This window comes from Cupressus sempervirens, chromosome 7 (assembly GCF_028749045.1).
Source record: "Cupressus sempervirens isolate cs-2001-9-10 chromosome 7, ASM2874904v1, whole genome shotgun sequence".
Lineage (NCBI taxonomy): Eukaryota > Viridiplantae > Streptophyta > Pinopsida > Cupressales > Cupressaceae > Cupressus > Cupressus sempervirens.
Window position 1 is genome coordinate 813,379,042 of NC_143124.1, and position 23,550 is coordinate 813,402,591.

Sequence of the window (23,550 nt, forward strand, 5' to 3'; positions counted from 1 at the left end):
GTATTGTTTTAATTATGAATGAAAGGCATTACTCGACCTCAGGAGCTAACATCCCTACATATTAGTTGTCTCTTGCTTTATTTATCTTCACCTTGTCCTTTCAATGGTCAGAACTAAACTCATTACGCTTGATCATTAGGTTTGTCTCTACTAGAATATTTGTAGTACTTGTGGTATGTTCATTATTCTTGTGCTTATTTTTTTCTTCATTACTTATTAATCAAAGATTGAATCTGTCATAAACATACTTAATTATCCATAACCAAAATTACAATTATTACATGTTTTCAAGAATCATTGCAAGCAATCGTGTTGGCATACCGCTACCAAAAAATATTCATTGTAAATTTTTCTCCACTTTACAAGGCATGTTCTTTCATTTCTAGATCAAATGTTCAATGTTTGAAGCATTAGAACAACCTACAAATTATACTAGACCAAAAAATTGGCTCAATGACAAATAACCATATATTTATGGAACTTATTTTCTAGTGACCAAATGAGTGAAAAAATGGCTCTCAAACATATATAATCAATCCATGTTCCTTTAACCAAGGTTTCCAAAATCTACTACAAAACATCCTTAAGCATATGATGAAAACATCAAGATGTTAATGATCAAAACATCAAGATGTTAAGAGCTAAGAGTCAAGAGAAGGCTTAACTTGGTACCAAATCAAAAAATGATGAAACTCCAACTTTGACAAGTAAAGGGACAATCAAAGTTTCAAACTTTTGGGTGTTTTTAGAAATGGGCACCCAATCGAAGGGTAAGGTCACAAGGCCAACTTCAACAAGAGTTATAGACTATTCAATGGACTTTCTAACTTTCAATTCTTTGGGGAAATGTGTTCTAGAGTAAGGGTAAAACCAAAAGTTTGACTTCAAATAAGTTATATAGAGCAATCAATAAAATTTGTCTTTTAGGGGTCGACATAAATGAGCACCTAATCTAGGCAAAAGCCAATAGTCCTAATGCAAGACTTCAAATTATACCTACCTTTTGGAGTGCAAGATATTGAAACTCAAGAAGTGAAGACAAAGGGGAATGGTATTGGGGATGGGATGGATAAAAAGGTCTTGAGTTTGATAGATGTAAAGATTCCATACTTCTTACAAATTAACATGCTTTTGAGTTTCAAAAATTGTCAAAAGAATAGTATTGAGGATTAGAACTAAATTTAATTAAACGCTAAAAAATTCAAAAGGACTTCAATGGTATTGAAGATTAGAAAACTCTAAACTGCACTAAACACTAAAAAAATTAACAAAGACTTAAACAAGTTGTCAAAAATTGTAGAAGAAATATACAAAATGTGGAGAACCCTAAATTTTTGAAAGACCAACGAATACACCACTAAAAACAACTCAAACTAAAAACTTTTAATGAACTTTTACATCTTTTGTAACTTAAAAATACATTTTATTTGCTTAAAATTAATTAACAATAGATCAAATGTGACTAAAGCACAATATTGAAAGAAAGTTAAACAAAAATGGCATTTTAAAATTGAATCCCAAATTTCAAACCACAGTTGTAATTAAAAATAAATTCTTTCCAAAAAAATCTCTTAAACCTCTTTTACTTAATTTTATTAGATAAATAACATTAACTTCTAAATCAATTTGAGTACCCGATGTGCAGTTATTTCTAAATCAATTTGAGTACCCGATGTGCAGTTATTTACTTCAAATAAATTGTTGTGGAAGCTTTCAATTTATAATGAGCGTAAAAAATATTCTAATCGCTTTGAAAGTCGAGGTATTTTATCCTGTCGCGGGACCCAACAGCTCCCAGTAGTACCCCTATTTGGTAGGCGGGCTGTAGCTTAATCAAGATGTCCGCATTAGACATGCTCCGTTTGTGATCATTCTTCACTTCGTTGTTATTGGATGTCAAATCCAAAATTGTTTCCATCACAGAATTGTTGGGCTGACCAGCATGTTAACAAATTAGACCCGTATGTTAGTTTGGGAGATCGGGACCATATTTCTACTACCAGTTTTCAGTTTTAAGTTTCTGAAGATATCAAATGAGGGAGCATTCCATTAATCAGTAAGAGAAACTTGCACGCTCAGCATAATCATACTAAGACTAATCATAATACCATTGAGAATAGATTGGGAAGTATGTAGCTGGAAAGAGATTTTTACATTTTATTTCCCACTGCCCTACAATGTCCATAAATTGATAAATTATTCTGACAATGAATAGAATCAGTCACGGCGTAAAAGTTGAAATAACACCAATTTTCACTTCATTGTTTACTTCAGTTAGTTGAGGCTCAACTTTATCTAGCTCAACTTATGAGATATATTCAAGTTTGCAGGTTGTGTATACGCCTCCAATCACGTCAATCAAATTTTTATCCTATTTTTCATCTTTATTTAGGCATGAAAATCCGTGTTAAAACCCTGTACAGCAGCTACTGGCATGGTGGCGATGAACATAAAATGAGATAGGGAGGGATAATAGGGACAGCTTAATCACGGATATGACACATCTTTAATTGAGGTCTATATATATTGAGATCTCTTCTCCATCCTCATCCCCTCCGCGGTCTTTATAAAAATCATCAATTGTCCGATACCCAATGAATTGGCAATCCTTTTCCCCATTAGGCTGTGATTGTTGCAGTATCTGTGGAGCTTGAGGACCCACTACAGCTGCTTCGCCACCCTGATCCCCTTCACATTCTTCATTGGAGCAATCACTTGTACAATGCCTAATGAATTGGCAATCCCTTTCCCCACTAGCCGGTGATTGTTGAGGCACCTGTTGAGCATGAGCGACCACTGCAGTTGATTCTCCACCCTCATCCCCTTCACATTCTTTGTCAGAATTATCACTTGTACACGACCCAATGAGTTGGCAATCCTTTTCCCCATTAGTCCATGATTGTTGAAGCACTTCTTTAGCCTGAGCAACCACTGCGGCTTTTGCTGCACCAACCGCCTCTGCTTGAGGTAATCTAACAAACCCTGTTTTTGATTGTATCTTGGTAGTTTCAGCTGAAGCCAGTTTGAACACAGCATTTCTGGAATGCAGTAAGTCAATATACTTATCATGAAGAGCAGGATTCTTAACTTGTTTCAGCACTTCAGGACTCACAAGTGTTTTTTGAATTTGCCAATGAGAATCTTCAGAAAATCTAGAGAGCGACTTCTGCCACTTAGCTGACTGTGTCTGCAAACATGTTGACTCCTTGCTATGTTTATGAACATTATCCGGTGTAACAGGTAAATTACTGATTGGAATCAAGGAAGACTGCAATGATGAATCAAATGTTTCAACAGCAGAAAATAGATCTGTTTCATACTCTTTATCAGCATCCTTACTCCTCCTCAGCATCTTCCTTACAGTCTTATGTGCAAGCAGTATGTTTTGTTTACTATTCCCTGACCACCTGCTGGTTGATCCTGCTGACCTCAACAATTCATTGACATCACCAGCAAAGGGTCTGATAGGAGACTCACAAGTGCTCCCTTTAATCCTTGAACGTGGTTGAGAGACAGGTGGAGTAGGAAATGCTGAATAAAATCTGTCAAAGCATTCCTTGGATGACTTGCCTGGAACCTGCAAAAAAAATAACATTAGAGAAGAATCAACATGTGATATTATTAAAGCAACCAAAAATATTAGAAGGGAGTCATTTAAATCAAAACCATAATTAATGCCATGGTTATAGCTTCAAATAGAAAAAACGAGAATCCATACCGTGAGGCAAGTTTAATACCCTTGTGCTCTGAGACCCAGCACAGAAAAATATCCGTTAACAGAATCAATGACATATGTAGTTAACCAGCAGCATTAAATACAGTAAAGAGAATGCTAAGAATTTATAAGCCTCACTAAATATCAACATTAACAACTGTAATGCATTATGACTTAATTTTCTACACTGCAAGAATGAACAAACTAAGCCCATGTGTGTTTCGTTGATCCGGAAGACCACAAGAAGGCAGTACAGAAAGTTGAAACCAATTAAGCAAGCAAAAGTCAAATCCCAGTATCCACATCAATTACATGATGACTACAAGATTTGTTTATCCAATTTCTATTTCAGCTGAGTATGAAGCATAAAAGCTCAATATAAGTTCAACATGCTTTGAATAATGATAAGGTTGGGATTACAAAACAATAGAATATTTTAAAACACACACACATACACAAAAATAAATTAAATAATATATACCCATAGAATATAAGAAATTTTAGACAAGCTCTTAGCCAAGAAACCCTCCAATTATGAGCAAACGGACAAGTAGTAGAAGGGAGAAGGCAGGTTATTTACCTCTGCTGGTAAGTACCTTTTTCGTACTTCTTAAAAAAAAATTGATACAGCCCAGACTTTCACCAGTTGTATAAGATGCATCACCTACCTGCAGTCAAGCCGTGCCTATATGTATATGTATATTTACAGACACACTAGCATACATGTGTCCAGTACCAGATAAATATATGTTTGGGAAGCGGCAAGGTGTATTCTGTGGCTGTGGCTAAGCTTCACATGCCATTAATGTAAATACCCTGCTATGAGAACAAAGGTTCTATTATGAAATAGTTAATTTCCGACCATGCTTGTCAATCCCGGTTGGGGCCGTTTAGATACACATAAGCAAGGGCATCATGTAACTAATATTTCCTTTTTCTTGCAAGCATATTCTTATATTGATACAAGGGAGATAATAATGGGCATGAGATTTCCATGGTCTTAGACAGTAAAATTCCAGTTTAGTGGCAAAAAGTAAGTGTCAGTCATTGACGTGTCCTTATGTTTAAAAAAGGCACACGTTGGTGATTACCAATTTGAGGTACCAAAGATAGTTTTCAATTCCTGTGATATTATGATTAATAGATAGCAAGTAAGATAGTTTCCATACAAAACATATCAATGATAGTTAACAATAGATGACATTCATTGTATGGACTGTCTATCTATAGGTGGTTTGTTAATGATGAGATATCATTCCCTGATTGTTTATGCGCTGCAGACAAATGCATCATGAAGCTCAATCATGCCATAAATTTAGTGCTAGAAGCTGGCTATATCACCTTACTGTGATTGACCTTTTGTATCTGCACAAAACTGTTCACTGCACTGCTCAGTCTCTTCTGCCTCTAATACTCTTTTGATTCACCTCCAAAACTTCACATACAACCAGACTCTTAATCCATACACACACACACACGAACTAGGTCATGGACGCTCCTTAAATAGTTGTTTGGGTGAACCTTCTAGATCCAATCAACGATCTAGATTCATTTCTTTTACCACTTAGTCCTTGCAATTTTCTGATTGGTGGGTTGCCTCACATAGGGATTAATGTTCTTCCATTTGATGCGTAATCAGCTCCTTGATTACCTCCTCGATTTGTAAAACCCGCTTCCATCTCAATAAAAACAGTTTACATAAGATTTTGTGTCAATCCAAACAAATATGCAAAACTGTCTTGCTCGGCACTTATACCATACTGACACTCGACATAAACCGTTTCTCCCTGTTGTCCCTTGGCCTTAACTATGCTCGGCATATATTGAATTACACAGCCTCTGAATCACTCGGCTTCAACTACTGTCCTTGAAAAACCCAACAATCGTTGGAATACTCAGCGACCTTTGGCTGGCCTGGCAATAACTATTGCTCAGCACACAACTTGGAATATATACAAGTCTTCAATACTTAGCTCGGCCTATATTGGATGGCTTGGTTGCAATGTTGACCGAACAACCCTGCCTTGTAAATGACTAAGTGGTTCACACTAATAGACAACATGACTTAGTCATCAACAAGCAGACCTCGCTCCTCTAATGATTTCAGAAGCCTTTGGGATCCTGACATACAAGTCAATGGTGTTGAAGTCAAAGGAACAAGCACTCAGGGTCTACATATGCGAGATTGACTATTGTTTGTGAGCAATCAACCAAAAAAGGTTGCAGAAGATCATGGCTCACCATTCTCAACTACCCAAGCAATTGATCTACTTGGAACTTTAGTGAAAGTACAATGACTTGGTGATGATGTTAAGCAAAATATTTGAGATTCCATTGTCTTATATGTTTGAGCCGTAGATGTGGTACTGCATTGAACAAGTGACAAAAAGGATCAATGCTATGGACTAAGATAGAATGATCAGTGACAATCTAGACAAGCAACTTAAAAACATGGAGCAATCAAGGGAATTCTACATGAGCTATTATGTTGTATACATGATAGCCAAGAAGACAAGGTATTAAAGATTGAGGTGCAAGGGGCTAATAGCAAGTGGTCCAAGCCATGTGAAAATGCACAAGAGTTATCCCCAGTTGTCGCTCTATGCTAAGAAAGACTGCATGAGGGGCAATGATGTCTATGTCATGTGCATTGTCAAAACTTTGCAAGGTGGTATCCACACAAGGCTTTTAGTTGAGGCGATTAAGTTGATAAAGAAATATGAAGCATGGTTCCTCTAGTTCTCCACTACTCCTACATTAGGCTGCAAGGATTTTCTTCCAAGCCATACAGACTTCTGATGTATGCAACTAATGAGATGGTGTTGCTGGAGGTCACCAGACAGCTGACTACATATGACAAAATCCAGAAAAAGAAAAAGAAGTTGGAGCTTCAATTCGCAATCACCATAGGAAATGAGGTTGAAATGTGTCCATGCCATACAAGCAGCTGAAAGGTCATCAAATGAACTACATTTTCTTTGTCTTGCACTCTATCTTGCAAGAACAAATTATGATCCTCACAACCAAATCAGAATGGTAGTCAATTAAAATAACCAATGCAGGTTGCATCTTAAGGATTTTTGGGTGAATGTTGCAGATGAGTACAAAATTACAAGGATGTTTTCCAGGTTTTCACTCAACAGATCAAAGCAAGCAAGATTGCCCAGATGCTAGACAAAGAAGAAGAAGATACGAACATGTAATGTCCCCTATATTTCAATATCATGATTTAATTAAATAATTGAATTATGTTGTCAAAATATTTTTTTTAAAGTAATGACTTTATTAGTGCCTGCGGTAGGCAGGATACTGTAGCATTCAGTGAATGCTATTTTGTTTTTTCTCTTCACCAATTACATTGTAAAAAAATTTCAAAAGTATGTACATATATAATGTTTATAATTTTCTTTTTTAAAGTTAAATGTTTAAACAAATATTTATTTATCTTTTTATTGACTAGTACAAATGAACAGTCACCATGGAGCAACTTCCAAAATTGACTTTCCTTTAAAATTAGAATTTTTTTCTCTTAACTTTCAGCTTTTCTACAATCTTCCTAAAAAAATCATTGAAAACTGCAGAGAGGTTGGTGCATGCATTTAATGCAAATCTTATAAAAAATCTGTCCTTCCTTTTTTCTGGAAACATCTAACTTTTGATAACAAATTCTGTCCATGTTTTTTTCTATCAAATTCTAGAACATTCATAATCCATTTTTTTTAAGATTATCATATTTATCTGAGTACCCTTCTACCTTAAATACTCTCAATTTATACAGAGAGCAAATTAATTTATGTGGAAGCTGAAAAATATTAACAACGAAAAAATTAGAGGAGCCAAAGCAAATCAATTTATGTGGAAGCTGAAAAATATTAACAGCGAACAAATCAGAGGAGCCAAAGCAAATTAGTTTATGTGGAAGCTGAAAAATATTAACAGCGAACAAATCAGAGGAGCCAAACAAGATCAAGTCTCTCCATCTCATTCGGTAATCTTCTTTCAGTAGTCTTAATATATAATCACATTAAAAATTTCCAGAGCAGGACTTGTGTGAAATGTTCTGCATCAATTTAACTAAAATTAGTGAACTTATGCAGGGAGGATCTTAATGAACAGAGGTTTTAAGGCCCCTGCAATTTGATAAATGGGGATTTAATGACTGCAAAAAAATAAAACATGGTAATTTCTGTGAACCGAGTTCTGAAAAATGAGGATTTTATGTTCCTAAAAGGTTTTTTCAATAGCAGAAACTTTGTATTTTGTAAATTTATTTTTTTCCACAGCTCTAATGCAAGGGATGTATAAAAAAATTTGGATTCCGATATTCTAGAAAGTGTAAACTACCTTTCATGGAAGATATGGGATTTCATAAACTATCAATTTAGTTGGGATGTTGCCAAAGGTAGGCATAACTATATTTATCCATCTCTATTGAATCAAACTAGGCAATCAATAACTAATTGAAACATCAATAATATATGACTTTCCTGTAGAATTTGCAATTTGATTTATTTAGTCCAATCTCATTCATTTAAATAGAATGGATCATTGGTAATTATGAAGAAAAACTTTATAAAATCTAATTCATTTAAATACAACGGATCATTGAACTAGGAAAGATATATGATTCAAAAATCCCTTTCATTAGAATATTCAAGAGGTCAATCATTTTTCAAGATATGTAGAAGGCATTCTTGATTATGTGAAAATCATTTAAATAAATGTAATCACAATTATTTATGCTAATTCACTATAAATCTATATTTTATATTACTATTTAATATAATAATGTTTTCCCTTGAATTATTATACTACCTATTTAAAAATAAAAAATTGAAAGGAGAACTGAATTTTTGGTTAAAAATGTTAAGTTTGAAAGTTGTGTTCAAAGCTTTAGAATTCTAAAATGTTACCTAGCTTTTACTTTTACTTAGATATTTTAGATTTTCCAAATTATTAGTTAAACTTTTCAAGGTTATATTGTATTGAACGGATATTCAACATTATGGTTAATAGTCTCCATTTGATGTCTTCTACTATGACATGGAAACAACATTAAATTGTATTTGAATTAAGATTGGATTTAAATTTAATTTCAAAGATGTACCTAAGTTTCATTTGAAGCACTTTACAATGCAATTGCAAAAGCTACGTTAAGAATATGAACTATTTTGAAATACTTGCTATATTCAGGTTTCAAAGAATTATTGACCAATAAAAATATGGTACTTCATATTTTGTTACCATTTTAATATTACATATATTAATAGTTGTTCCTATGTAAGTTACACTATTGCATTTAACATCTTAGAGTTCATGGTAATGCTAAAAAAAGTTAGACACAAATATTTTGATAAAGATGACAAAATATTTGGTCAACTATATCATATGATTGCTTCCAACATATTATGACATTGATTGTGTAGTTTTTAAGTCAAACTCATTGACTTGGTTTCCAACATGGTAACAATTGGATGATATTGCTTCCAACATGTCAACAATTGCAAAGTATATACAACTTATTTAGTGTTATCACATATGAAATATGTAACAAAACTATACACCTCATCAAAAACCAATATGTGACACTTTGACTATAACCTCAACTCTAATTTTGCATCGGCAGGAACTAGACACTGTGCATCCTTGTTTAATTATTTAACAGAGTATTAAAATGACTTTAATGGTGAAGTTGGAAAATTAATGACGACATTTTATTATTTCCCAAAGTTCAAATCAAATTAAAAGGAGAAATAAAAGACAAAAAGAAGGGAAATGAAGAGACAGATAGAGGGAAAACAAAGAGACACTGCAATAAGCTTTAAAAGAAGGTAAGGCTCATTCTAGGATGCTGGGGTTTATTCGTTTTGCTTTGGCAGAGCCCTAAGAGCTTCTTGATTCAAATTTAGTTTTGTGCTATGTTACTGGTTTGGGTTCAGTTCCAAGTTCAAGAACCGATTCGCAAGTTTGTCAATATTTTGGAAAGGGGTTTGGGTTCGTTAGTACAAAAACATGTAAAAATTATTATTATTTTATATATATATATATATATATATATATATATATATATATATATATATATATATATATATATATGAAACGTGAGTTAAAATTAGAATGTAGCTTAGTAGCATAAACACATTTAAACAACAAAAACACCATAAACTCGTAATCATAGTGATCATACCATCATATAGTTCAACATCAAAGATTCAAAACATTAAAAATAAATCACAGCATCAAGTACAAGTATCATTGTTTCACATTCATTGTTCAACTAATGGAATAAAAATCTATTAATATTCTAAGTTCTTCTATATTCATCTTCTTCTGCGGCATTAGTTGAACTACGGTCAATAGGATCAGCAACAGCAACATTAGTTGTGGATGCCAAAATATCATTGAATTTTGCAACAACAAAAAACATATGATTTTCACTATCTACAAGGCCCAGCAAACAAGTGGGTTCGAACTTGAATCGATTTTCCTAGCTTGGTCCGCCCGAGTTCAAACTTGTTTCGAACCCACAGTCAAAAAATAGCACCCTACCCGAACCAAAGTTCAAACTGGACCAAAACTTTGAACCAGTTCAAAATTCTACTAGTTCGAGGGGCGGTGGGAAGGATGAACCATGGTAACTTAGGTTTTGTGAGGACAAAATCCCTTGGGGTTTTCTCAACAGGTTAGACAAGAACCCAATTCAACTTTGCAGTGAATTTGCAACGAAGTTCGCAGGTGGGCAAAATTGTTAGAGGAATTTCATGTCTGTTTGGAAAAACATGGCTTTAATGATTTATCTAATTCACGGGCAATATTCCTCTATTTTCAAATATTATATGGTTTTCAAAATTAACTGTTGGATGAATAGAAATCAGTTTTACATGCAAATTGTTTGTTTAAACTTATGTGTTAGAAGTGGACAACATAAAATAGTGGGGGATATTAGAATGGTATCAAAGCAGATTATTCTGCTAGACTGTGAAGTTTTTATCAGTTCCAAGGACAACTTTGTATAAGTCAGAGGATTGATTTTGAAAAGAAATAAGAAAAAAGATTTTTATATTGTTGAAATGGACGGCTAAGAATTGTGGGTATGATATTGTTGCTCGACTTACTTCTAGTGAATTAGTATTGAAGTTGTGCTCATGGTAAAATTCATTAAATGCATCAAGTGATTAATATTTCATTTTTTTAGATATTGAGTTTATTCTTGTAAGGTACCCACTTTATTATTTGGCTTCATTGGTGATTCGAATCAAAAGTATTATATTATGGGCTATGCTCTTAATTAGCATCGGAAAAGAAAATAATACGTATAAGGATATTTATTGGCACCTATGTGGTCATTTAAATATTTACAAGGGACAAAATAAGGAGATGTGCAATAAGGTATATTTTGGAGCTTAATTTCCAATGGCATGAATCATCTTTGATATGAAACATAGCCCTAAGTCTTTGTGTTTGCCATGCTTTCTTACTATAACATATTTTACTAATCGTGTTCCTTATATCGTAGTCAAAGAGGAATCATTGTCTTTCATATTCTTGGTGCAAGACTTGAAATATATTTTCCTGGAGGGAAGATAATGCGTATGGTAATAGTGTGGACGAATTGTCCCTTATCACCCAAACATTCATTTAAAAATAACTCCATATTATCGATTTCAAAATAAAATCTTTGATGGTGATATATGAGAATGGGACTCCCTAGTTTTTCATTTTCTCAACATGTGAAAACTTAAAAGGATATTTTTAGATTTTTAGAGAACATTAAACAGTCCTCCAAATACTCTTCTTGTGATTCTTGCATCTGCAATTGAGGAAGAAATCAAAGGTATTGTAGGAACAATCGAGGGGTGGAAGATAGATTAGTTTCTAGCATGTAAAAAATTGGCAGACGAATATTGACTGTTGTAGAAAATCAACTTGAGACTTTGTGATATACGAGCCAATTTTTGGATCGTCATGGAAAATCAAGAAGTTTGGGAAAAGTAATTTTCTAGAGGTGACGAGTCAAGCTTGGTGAACACTAAAATTGCAAATCCACAAAACAACTAGAATGTATCAACATTACCAAGAGGCTATTGATGATGTTAGAGCTTCTTTAAAAATGCCCAAATACAATTGCCAGAACTCTTAGATTCTCATAAGCAAAATTATTCGTATGTACAAAATTAGATTATTTTAGAGAAGTGAAGTATACATGTCCTATATAACTGGAACATGTGGACTAGAGAAGAGTGACAATCTAAGAGAGTGTTGAGCATTCCTTTGTTGTTGTGAAGTTTTTGGTCATGATGCTCCATGTGATTGTTGGAGATTCCTTGTAATTGTTGAAGTTGTTTATAACAAAAAAAAATAGGGACAAAATTCATGGATTGTTGAAGTTTGTGCAAAATTGGATGGTGGTTTTTCATAGAGAGTTCTTTCTAGGTTAAGCAACAATTTGGGTAAAGAATGGGTAGTGTCAGAAGTCATAGACCAAGTTCTCAATCATCAAGCAGCTACTTCATAGACAACCTTGTTATTGGCTCATAATATGTGGGATTACTAAAGGTTGTTTGATATTGTTTCATAAGGTTAGGTTTGCACACTATTTTCATAATTTATTACAGATTTTGTACAATTGTTCTAGGAGCGAAATACTTGATCTCAATATGTGAGATTACTAAAGGTTGTTCAATATTGTTTCATAAGGCTAGGTATGCACACTATTTTCATAATATGTGGGATTACTGAAGGTTGTTCAATATTGTTTCATAAGGTTAGGTTTGCACACTATTTTCATAATATATTACAGATTTTGTACGATTGTTCTAGGAGCAAAATACTTGATCTCAATATGTGGGATTACTGAAGGTTTTTCAATCATCAAGCAACTACTTCATAGACAACCTTGTTACTGGCTCATAATATGGGGGATTACTGAAGGTTGTTCGATATTGTTTCATAAAGTTAGGTATGCACACTATTTTCATAATATGTGGGATTATTGAAGGTTGTTCAATATTGTTTCATTAGGCTAGGTTTGCACACTATTTTTATAATATATTACAGATTTTGTACGATTGTTCTAGGAGCAAAATACTTGATCTCAATATGTGGGATTACTGAAGGTTGTGTTGGTGTTTTAAAACTACTAGGCTGTAATATACCCCATACTAGGATGCCTGAGACAAAACTTAGTCTAAAGATTAGCTAATTCTTATATTCAACTGAATTCAGCTTAGATCTAGACCAACTTCAACAGAGCAGAAAAACTCTCTACACTTTAGGCTCTGCAAGGCCAAGGCGGGTGTACCTTAGGGATGGAAATGTGACTGGTTATACAATATTCTTGTCTTCTTCAAATATTTGCTCACTAATATTTTCTTTTAGATCTATCCCCTATAGTAGAAAAAAGATCAATATTCTTCTTGGATTTGCAATTAACTCCTTGATTACAGTAGCTAGCTATAACTCAAAAGGAAAGTTATTACAAATAAGTAATGACCAGCAATTTAGTTCTTCATTACAAAAATGAAAAATTGATTTTGATAAACATGTGTATTGTGCAACCACATGGTCATATCGACTTGCATCTGAATTTATTGATCAGTGCCTTATCCATTGTTATACAAAGTCAAACCAATAACCCTAGACCTATTTAGTTTCCTTGCAATTAAATTTATCAGCAGTTAACCCTGAATTTCATTCTTATGACATCCCTATCATATACCTAGAAACCCTATCCAAGTTGCAATAAAGTGAAAGAACTTTGTTCATTTCAATCCCAAAATTACAAATATATGAAAATGGAGACAAAACATGGAAACACGGATATGCAAAACTTTCCTTTGTATTAATCTTCTTTGAAAACAATATAAACTGATATGAAGCTCAGAATATAACTCTAGACATGACAAAACCTGTCATTCAAGATTTCATTGTATTCCTAGATTGGTGTAATTGAACACATCACACAATTGACACAAAAATTGGACTGAGTGCAAATAGCAAAAACACTAAAATTGTACAGACTTCGGACCGTTACTCCACATCCTAGAAATCCTTTTATAGAAAGGATTGCAACAAGCTTCAAATGGGAGGACAAATGTCAAAATCTTATTGGAAAACAAATATAGAGATAATTCTAAGTGTTACGTTACAAAACATTCTCTGCATTCGAACAAAATTTGGGGAAGTAGTTGCAAAGTTTTGCAGGTGGCACTTACTACAAGAGTCTTCAATTTAATTTTGTTTGTCTTCAACTGCCTTTAATCATGTATATCTTCAACTGTTTCCTGCTGGCAGAGCCTTAACATCTCCAACTACTTCCAAAGCATTTACTTATTTCTTGGTGGTTGTTCAATGAATTTGATTTCATCTAAATCATCTAAATCTGATTTTGTTCCACCTGAAAATCAGATCCTCGTTATTGCTGTGTAGATCGAGCATCAATGCTCATCCCTCTTGACTGTGTTTCCCTGCTCAAGCTCTGCAATCTGAGCATTAAACCTAGTGTTTTCAGCCACCTCAAGTTCTTCTAACCTCTGTACTTTCTTGAAATTTCATTGGTCGAAACCCATGTCGCTTTTACATCTCAAAATAAGGGCAAAAAAGTGTTTTCATGTCAAACCTAGGACTTGCGATCTTACAACCCACTTTGAAAATTCAAACCCTTTGTATCATCTTAGGAACCCTGGCTTTTACAATCTTACAATCACTTCCTTATCACATGATTGAGGATTTCTTTTGAGTCTCTTATGATCTCACGATCAACAGTTTATCATAAGATCAGGGCATCAACTAGAATGTCTTCTCCTCACCTACTATCTTACGCTAAGAAATTTATAAACCCTCTCGTAGCATCGTTCCAATACACATAGACCCTTGCAATCTTACGATCATAGTCTTGTATAGCATCAGGCGTCTCCTTTTTTTGCTTTACGATCTCTTGATCGCAATTTACTTAGCCTCTTCGTAACTTCGGAAGTTACCTCTTAACCGCTTCCTTTACCTCCCGACCATACGCTGGTTGTTATCTCTCCTTTGTCGTAACTTTGGACTCTTATTTTTTCCTTTATGATCATGCGCTCATCTATTCTTTGTAACTTTGGGAGACTCTTATTTACATGTGCCTCAATTCCTTATGCTCATGCATCTGGCCCCACTCAGCTTTAACATTTCCCTACTTATGATCTTACGATCATACGAGCTTACAATTAGGCGTAGCATCTGAACTCTGCTTTTGAAGACTCGCGATCCTATGAATCATAGCATCGTAACCTTCATCTTTCCTCTTAGCCCTCTAATCTTACGACTCATCAATCTTATGGACTGGGCATATCTTCTTAAATCCATATTTGAAGGCCTCCAAACTTAAGAATTGTTGTACCATCATATCTTCATTATCTTGAGACTTTCATAAGTTCGTAGCTCCACATTTCCGTCTACCCAAACATACGCTAAGCGTAACATCGTAAGTTGAAGCTCTCCTCCTCTGAGCATACGAACTACTTTCAAAATTTGCCACATGTCATTTCTTGATTTGTCCACCTCTGCTCTATCATCGCCCCTAGGCTCACTAAGACACGTGTCCAATGCTTGCATTCTCACTTTGGTTATTTTTCATGCAACTTAAAAAAGCGAGAATACGATAGACATTAATCTTCCTTGATCTGACGATTTCTATAAAACTGAAATTTTGTTGTCACAGTCAACACCTTCAACCAACCAAAAACCTACCATTCTAAGAACTCATTCTGACATATTTTCTTTTGCGGCCCACATCTGAGTTAGGTCCCACCATGTCTACGTGTCGAGCGCTCGTATTCTACTTTGGCTATCCTTCGTGCAACTCTATAAAGCGAGAATACGACAACCATAGATCTTCAAGAACTGACAGTTCTAAAGATAAATTGTTTTATACTGCTTGAAAACTAAAAAGAGGGGCCCACATGGACAGGTGTCAAATGGTCACTTTCTCGCTTTAGTTAATTATCATGCATCTTTGAAAAGCGAGAAAGCGACAATCGTCGATCTACTTAGATTTGACGATCACAAAATGACTCTCTTGAGTTAAGGACTTAACAATAAAACAAAGGGTGGACTAACCACAGGCAAACTTAGGTTGAAGAAGAGTCAAGCACTAGGGTAAGGCAGATTTTCGCAAAAATATTCAAAAAGGTTGCGCAAAAAATATATAATAAAAGGTTTAGGGCTTTATTTTTTCCCACACATATTTTTGAAAATGCGGGCCGCATTAATCAAAAAAATTATGAAGGGCCTAGGGCACAAATGACATTAGGGCAATAAAAATTAGGGATTTTTTTAGGATATAATCAATTAAAAGATACATAATCATCGATTTCAACTGGGTTTTTTACTACAAATTTGCAGAATTTTAGCATGTAAAAAACTAGGCCAATAGGTTGTTGAATCATCAAGCAGCTACTTCATAGACAACATTGTTATTGGCTCATAATAAGTGGGATTCTTGAAGGTTGTTCGATATTGTTTCGTAAGGTTAGGTTTGCACACTATTTCATAGTATATTACAAATTTTGTATTATTGTTCTAGGAGCCAAATACTTGATCTCAATATGTGGGATTATTGAAGGTTGTTCGATATTGTTTCATAACATAATACAAATTTTGTACGATTGTTCTAGGAGGGAAATACTTGATCTCAATTTGGTAACAAGGTGAGTCATTAAATTTATAAAATGGTGGATTGAGCATCAAGTCTACAAACCAAGGATGAGTAAAGATCACCTGACTTTTAACTTGATGGGGGATCAGGGGTTACAAGATGATAGATCTAGGCAGACATCAAGAGTTAGAACCAAGGAAAGTGAAATTCCATCAAGAAATGTTGAGCAAGGAAAAGGAAACAGCCTTGCTCAAGAAGTGCAACCAAGGAAGAGGCTTGGCAAGCATAATACAAAAAATTCTCAAAAAAGACAAAGGCCAGCAATAACACCAACATTCCCCAATAGGACCCTAAGCTTGCAAAAAAAATGACTCTTTTATAAGAGAAGCAGTTGGAACCAGTGCGAGAAGGATGTTACAAGGGAGATCAAGTAACTCAAGCAGTACAAGATAGAGAGAGCATTTATGCTTATCAAAAATCCGCCCAACAGAGGAATCAAGAGCAAGGAGCTATTATTCAGAAAGGACTTGAGACCATATTAGATGAAGTAATTATTAGAATATTTATAATTTCCCCTTAATGGTTATCTTAGTTAGTCTTTAGTTTATTACGTAGCTTCTATTCCATCTTTAGTGCACGGTTGTTTCTTTAGAAACACAGCTTTTAAAAATCTATATAAGGAACTTTCATCTCCTTTGTTTAATACAACTACAGCAACATCAGTTTACCATAACAGTAATAGTAGAGACAGAAATCCCCACCGAAGAGGTAGAGGTCCCTACCACACAAGAAGTCCCCACTGCAACATAGAAGTCCCCATCACAAAAGCTAAAAGTCTCATTACAAAGGAGTAAATTAAGGGAAAACGCAAGAACAAGAACGGTTGCCAATTTATGCTCAGCACACTATCATTCCAAGTTGGTTAAGGGAAAGGATAAAAAGAAGTCATGAGAAGGAAGCATTATCGCTCGGATTATCATGTGTGATAGCTCTCATCAAGATGCTCCCAATCCAATACTGAAATGCCAAGAATACAAACTTTATTGACACACTATAAATAGTACCTAGAAACCTTAGGAAAACAACTTTGATTGGCCTGAAACTGGAATTTCCTAGACAAATTCTCACTATGATCCCTGCAAAGTCGTAGTTAGCCCACGGGACCAAGGCAAAATGGGCTAACAACACATCATAAATCAATGGCCTAGAACAGGGGACATTACATTTTTTGTTCATAGAATCATAACTTTGATCCAAGGTTTCTCTTTCTTTTTCAGGTTTGGATGCAAAAAGATGATGCATGTAGATGATATACAAATAGAGATGACAAGCAAGAAGACGACATGGGATTGTGCATTTACATGGAGATTATCCCGATACCAAGATCAACATGGGAGCATGTACAGGCATTTGAAAGTCCTTCATTAAGAAAGCGAAAAAAACCAAGATTATGGAAGTGCAAGTGCAATGTTAAAGTCAACAATCCTAAGGCTTGAAGGAGAGAGCATGACAACATCAAAGCAACATGAAAGTAAAAGACAACATAATGATCGAGGTTGTATATCCAAATTTGTTGTAAACTTTGACCAATGGTAATGATTGAATTGCAAATATACACATCTCATGGAATGAGAAAGGTCAAGATGCAAACCAAGTTTTACAATTTCAGGTAATTAAGAAAGATCAAGGCCAAGATATCAAGAAAAATGCATAATTTCAAGAACATTTCAATGGGAAGACTTTTGAAATTCGGAAGATGCAGAAGTGCAATTGAAACAAAGATTGCCAAATAAACATGTTGAGGTGGTGCCCACTAATCTCCAACCACCAAGGTCACCGAGAGACAGGGAAATTGGAAGGTCTCCACTACTGGTACTAGTGTTAGTACAGCAATTTTTCAAAAATAGGAGACAAGGTACTTGAGATGACAAAAAAAGAATTATAGTTTAAATTGTCTAATACTAAATACAAAATAGTAATACTGTAAGACTAAAAGACTAAAGTAAATAATAATAGTAATGTCATATTAACATAGAGTCAAATATTTCAAAACTCGCATAATCACATTACTGTATCTCATATTCATACTTGTTTTCTAAATGTTGCATATGATCATCATCATATCAGATTGATAATTGTTGAGATTGTCATTACATATTCAAATTTTAAATTCAAAAAAATATAGTTTGATGCTAAATTGTCGATATGTAGACAAAAATGAACAAACTTAGTACAATAAACAAAAACTAGAAATCTATCTAGTACTAGTATGTTGATGGTGGTAGACCCTATGAAAATCTTTGCTCAAAAATAGTAATTTGACACATTTTCGCCATTTTGGAGAAAGGAAACTAAGGAACCAGCGAAGTAGCGAAATATCGGCACTTTGGAGAAGACAAGATGCAGGGCCAGCAAAAAAGAGATGACTTTGCTATTATGGGTGGTAGCTTTTCTGAGGTCCGTGTGATAGCGATTTGTTGCTATTTCACTAACGACTAGAAAGGTGAGCTACAAAATAACGATTTCGAAGAACCATTTGATAAAGCCTTGCAAGAGTCCAAAAATTTGCAATAGTGGAGATGATTGCATATGTTAGATGTGTAAAAAGGCAAAAAGGACTTCTCGAAGTTTTGAGGGACAAATCATTAATTTAATAACTTAAAGTAGAAGTCGAGTACTCAAAAAATGTAACAAATTGGACGATTTGTGAGGTGGATATATGAAAAAGTTATGGATCACAAAACAAAATAATTGCTTTGGTGAAAATGAGTCTTTTCATATTAGTATTCGAGTGGAGTTGAGATAGAAATTGGTGGCGAAAGTTTGAAGGTGTCCTTAGCAAATTGCAAAAAACATTAAGTTCAAGCTTCTCTTACCCTAGTTACAATTTGCAAGACAAAATGCCTGTAAAGGACACTAGTGCTAAAGAATTGAGAGCCTATTTGACTGCAAGAATTGCTAAATGTGGTATTCACCTATGCTGGAATAAGCTCTCTTCTAGTATTCGTGCATTCTTAAAATAAGTTTGAAAGATGCATATTCTATGATTGGTTTCAACAATTGAAACAGGAATTGGAATAAGTTTTGTTTTGAAATTTTAATAATTAAATTTATTCTTTTAGTTTGGTAATATTTTAAATAAACAAGATTTTTTATTTATAAAAACCGGCTTTTTTATTTATTTTTTAAAAGCCAAACTATTTTAATTATCCTTTTTTTTTTTTAAATTGACTTTATAAGTGAAAGATATTCCACAACCTTTTAAATTCATCGAAATTCGAAGGAAGTATTATATTGTATATTATAATTCTACATTAAATCAAATTATTTTAATGAGGGGGACGGCGGAACGGCGGAACGAGGGGACAAGTTTTTGGGACGGGGGGACAAAGGGAACTTAATTTGGGGACAACGGGGATGGCAGGAGACAAGAGGGGGGATTATATATACATATGGTACTTAAAATGCTAGTTATGAAATTATTATTGCAATATAAAATATAAAAATGTAAAAGAGTAAATACTTTAACATTGCATTAAATTGGAACATCGAACATTAAACATAAATATTTGAATCTGCAAATAGTCAACATCAGGATGTCCCCCATCCCTAGTGGAGATGGTGGAATCTGGTGGCGTCACTAGGGATATCTGAAATTTTCTGTGTATAATTCAAATTTTCCCTATTTTTATATAGTCGTACCCATTGTCATCCCCCATCCCAGAAACTTGGGGTAACTTCACTAATAACCATTGTTTTTGGTATTATGTAATGTTCCATGTTGGGACTAGACCTGATTTAACCTACATTTCTCAATTAGGGTTTCAATTGTAGCGACAAGATTAGACATTCATCTCACTAGATTTAAGTTATCTTTAACGCTCATGTCCAACCTTATACCATTCCAACTCAAGACGGAAGGAATAGGTGTTAACTAAGTTGCCTAAATACCAACATTGCAATGGATCCCCTAAAAGTTTATAGATCCAAGCCCTTAAGCTTTTCTTGGGATGATGCCCACAATGTGCTTGGGGTCGTTTATCCCCACCCTATTTTGAGACAAAGATCCATAGTTTGGATTTATACAAGCCCTTCTTTGGTAACATTGCAGCTTCCCTTCTATAAGTCAATACTAATAGGAATTTGTGTTAACGAATTTAGATCTTTAATATAGAAAATTTAATTCTTATTTTCTTTCAATTTGCAAACTAACAAATGATAAATTCTAAGTTTGTTTGCAGATTGATATTCAACTTTGGTACTGAATAATGTTGTTCACTTATCCTTTATTAAGCTTGCTGTATACTGTCACCGTCCCAAGATATTTCCTCTATATTTCTAGAGATAAATATTATCTCTAATAATATTTCTGATTAATATTGTTTGACTGTTAATATTGAATGATACCACTGCTTGTAATCGCACTGTAAGAGACTGTTCACAACATATTCAAAATGCCCAATAACTTAATGTTTTATCGGTGCTTAAAAATGTATACTCATCGGTGCAAACTACCCAATAACTTAGGATAATAGCATATGTATGAGATTTATTCTTCATTTTAATTAAAGTCTGTCAGAGATAATCTCAGTTGTCAGTTTTATATAATCAGAGTTAAGTATGTATAATTGTGTGTGTGTGTTTTAATTATATAAAGTTTACAGCTGCGATTTAAGGATTACAATAATCCGACTGAAGCTACATCTTCAACATTTTGGACACTTATAAGTTTATCAATTTGTTATGAATACATTTCGTTTATACAGATGAATATAGAGAACTCTGATTTAGTATTTCTTTGTAGATCATATTTCTCATTAGTGCATTACAGCATTACCCGTTCTTAAACAGTGCTTGCTAGAATTGCAGATAATTCATTTCCTTTGATAATAATCATTTTGTTTTCTATATATTCAGTGATGTAACTCCTTTTTATGAGTAATAAGTGTATTAATAATCTGCTAGGACCCTCCCTGATCTGCAAAATGTTAATGACCAAGAGTACCAAACTCCGTCCAACCTGATGTTGGGTAAACAAAATATTGCTTCAATCTTGATTGTGTTCAACACTATCGAGTGTTGGAGGGGTGGGGAGTGGATCAGCACAAACAGTTACTTAGCAATTTTGTCACAAATCTCAATTACGAATTATTAAACCAACTATTTGTCATCAAAGATATAGCAATGAAAGTATACACACACGAACACCTAATTTATGTGGAAAACCCAATGTGGTGAAAACCACAGTGAGAATCTTACTCACAATATGAAATAACAAATTACAATGTCCTAGGCCAAAAACCAAGGAACTCATCGTCCTTGATGTTTTAGGCACAGTGCCAAGGATTCAACTAACACTAAGAGAACTTCCACAACAAATATAAATCTTCACAATGTTGACAAATGAGCACATTGCCTTCCAACAGGCACAAAGGAAAATGTGAAAAATATTGGATCTCCTTATTTGCTTTTGCAAACTTTCTGTCTGATTCAACAATTAACACTTTTCTCTTCCTTGTCTGCATTACTCAATCTTCACACTTGATCCACATATACTTCACAATTAGCTCACATCCTAACTTACCAAACTCATCAATTCCTGCCCACATATATAGTGATTTGTTCATCGAAAACATCAACATGGTCAAACAAAAAGATATAAGCATTATTAATACAAAGTCATCTAACTTAAGTGTAAATACTCAACGCAGGTCTTCCACCAATGATCTAAAGGATGGACCCAAATCCATCATAACAGGTCTTCATCCAATGATATAATTATAATCCACACATCGCAACATCTTCCATAATTGGACTCAAATATAATGTGTAGAAAAAATTTAAAAACAAGTTACAAATCAGCCCAAAAGCATTCTCTAAAGCGCACAGCATAATCTGAAGCCCACCACTCCATGGCGCAATCGTCCTTGATCTTTTAACTCTTTTCATAACCTATATATAGACCATTAATAATCAAATTCAATCACTGCAAAAAAGTTGGCCAAGAGCCAAAATAGACAACAATATCACACTTGTGACAATAAATTTCACCTATCAAGCAATCCATCAAAAGACATTTGAACTAAAACACTACACAAACCATTTGACCATGTCCACCAAACCACATAATCTTAAATTCCAATATGGAGCATTCTCTAAACCTATCTAATGCCTTCCTAATAGCAAGCCTTACTATCAACCAACAACACATGTCTTCATCAAAAGAACAGTTGGAGACCTAGAAACATGATACTGCAATATTCACAAAACTCAGTTATTATAATCAAACCGCAAGTTACCATCATCTTATGTGGAGGAATGTTAAGCATTCTCCAATAAGATCTCCAAATACTCTTTCTAGCATATCCTGCCCATTATCCTTTCATTTTCAAGATATATCTTATACTGCCTTAGAATCAACATCAGACCATTTGAATACACAATACCAGCCGCTTACTATCATTCAAGCACTCGTCCCATTATGTTAATCGCCAGATACTTTATTTTCCATAACACCCTTCAAATCTTCTTCATTAATCAAATCAACTAGTTTTCAAATCATTTTTATCAATCATATATACCAACTTCTCTACCTCAATAACTTCTCAAGACTCAACAAGTTGACATTAATACCATGAAGAGTTGACATCAATAAAAATAGAAAGTACAGAAACAACAAATTGACATTCCTTGGTTTTGAAGCACTTGCTTGTTGATTATGCTTCAATTTGTAGAGCTCTTGGACTGATTGCTCTTGTCTAATAGCTTGATGTGATTTGTTATTCGGTGTCTAAAGGTTTGATCTAAATTTCCCTTTATTTTCTTTATCAAAAATTAGCTCTTTGACCTATTGAATGCTTCCCCATCTTGATTGTGTTTGGGTCCTTGGCCCATATATCTTTAAATCTATAAGGGTCATACCCTTTTAAGAGATGATTATTTTAAGAGGCATGTCTTTTTATTAATTATTTTTAAACCATTAAAACAATTACACTCGATAGCCACATTTGATAACCATTATCACTTTCTTAACTACACATCGCACCTTTCTATGTTTTGTTAACAATTAGTTACTTCTTGAATTCCTATTTGCTATAAATTTTATTGGTCTTCATTATTAATTCGGCCACCTGTTTTATCATTAAGATCATCGCATAAAATATCCATGTTATTTGCCACTATTTGAAATCGGCCTCCTCCT

General features: G+C 34.1%; 1 protein-coding gene across 1 annotated transcript in view; it reads right to left on the reverse strand.

Moving 5' to 3' along the window:
- Window positions 1-2,133: 2,133 nt before the first annotated feature.
- The window catches only part of LOC149549881 (uncharacterized), a 33,319-nt gene continuing 11,902 nt past the window's right edge, over window positions 2,134-23,550 (reverse strand). Inside the window, exon 2 of the mRNA XM_089793099.1 lies at window positions 2,134-3,577. Coding sequence (XP_089649225.1) covers window positions 2,507-3,577 — 1,071 coding nt within the window. The 3' untranslated portion in view covers window positions 2,134-2,506. The remainder of the gene's footprint in view (window positions 3,578-23,550) is intronic.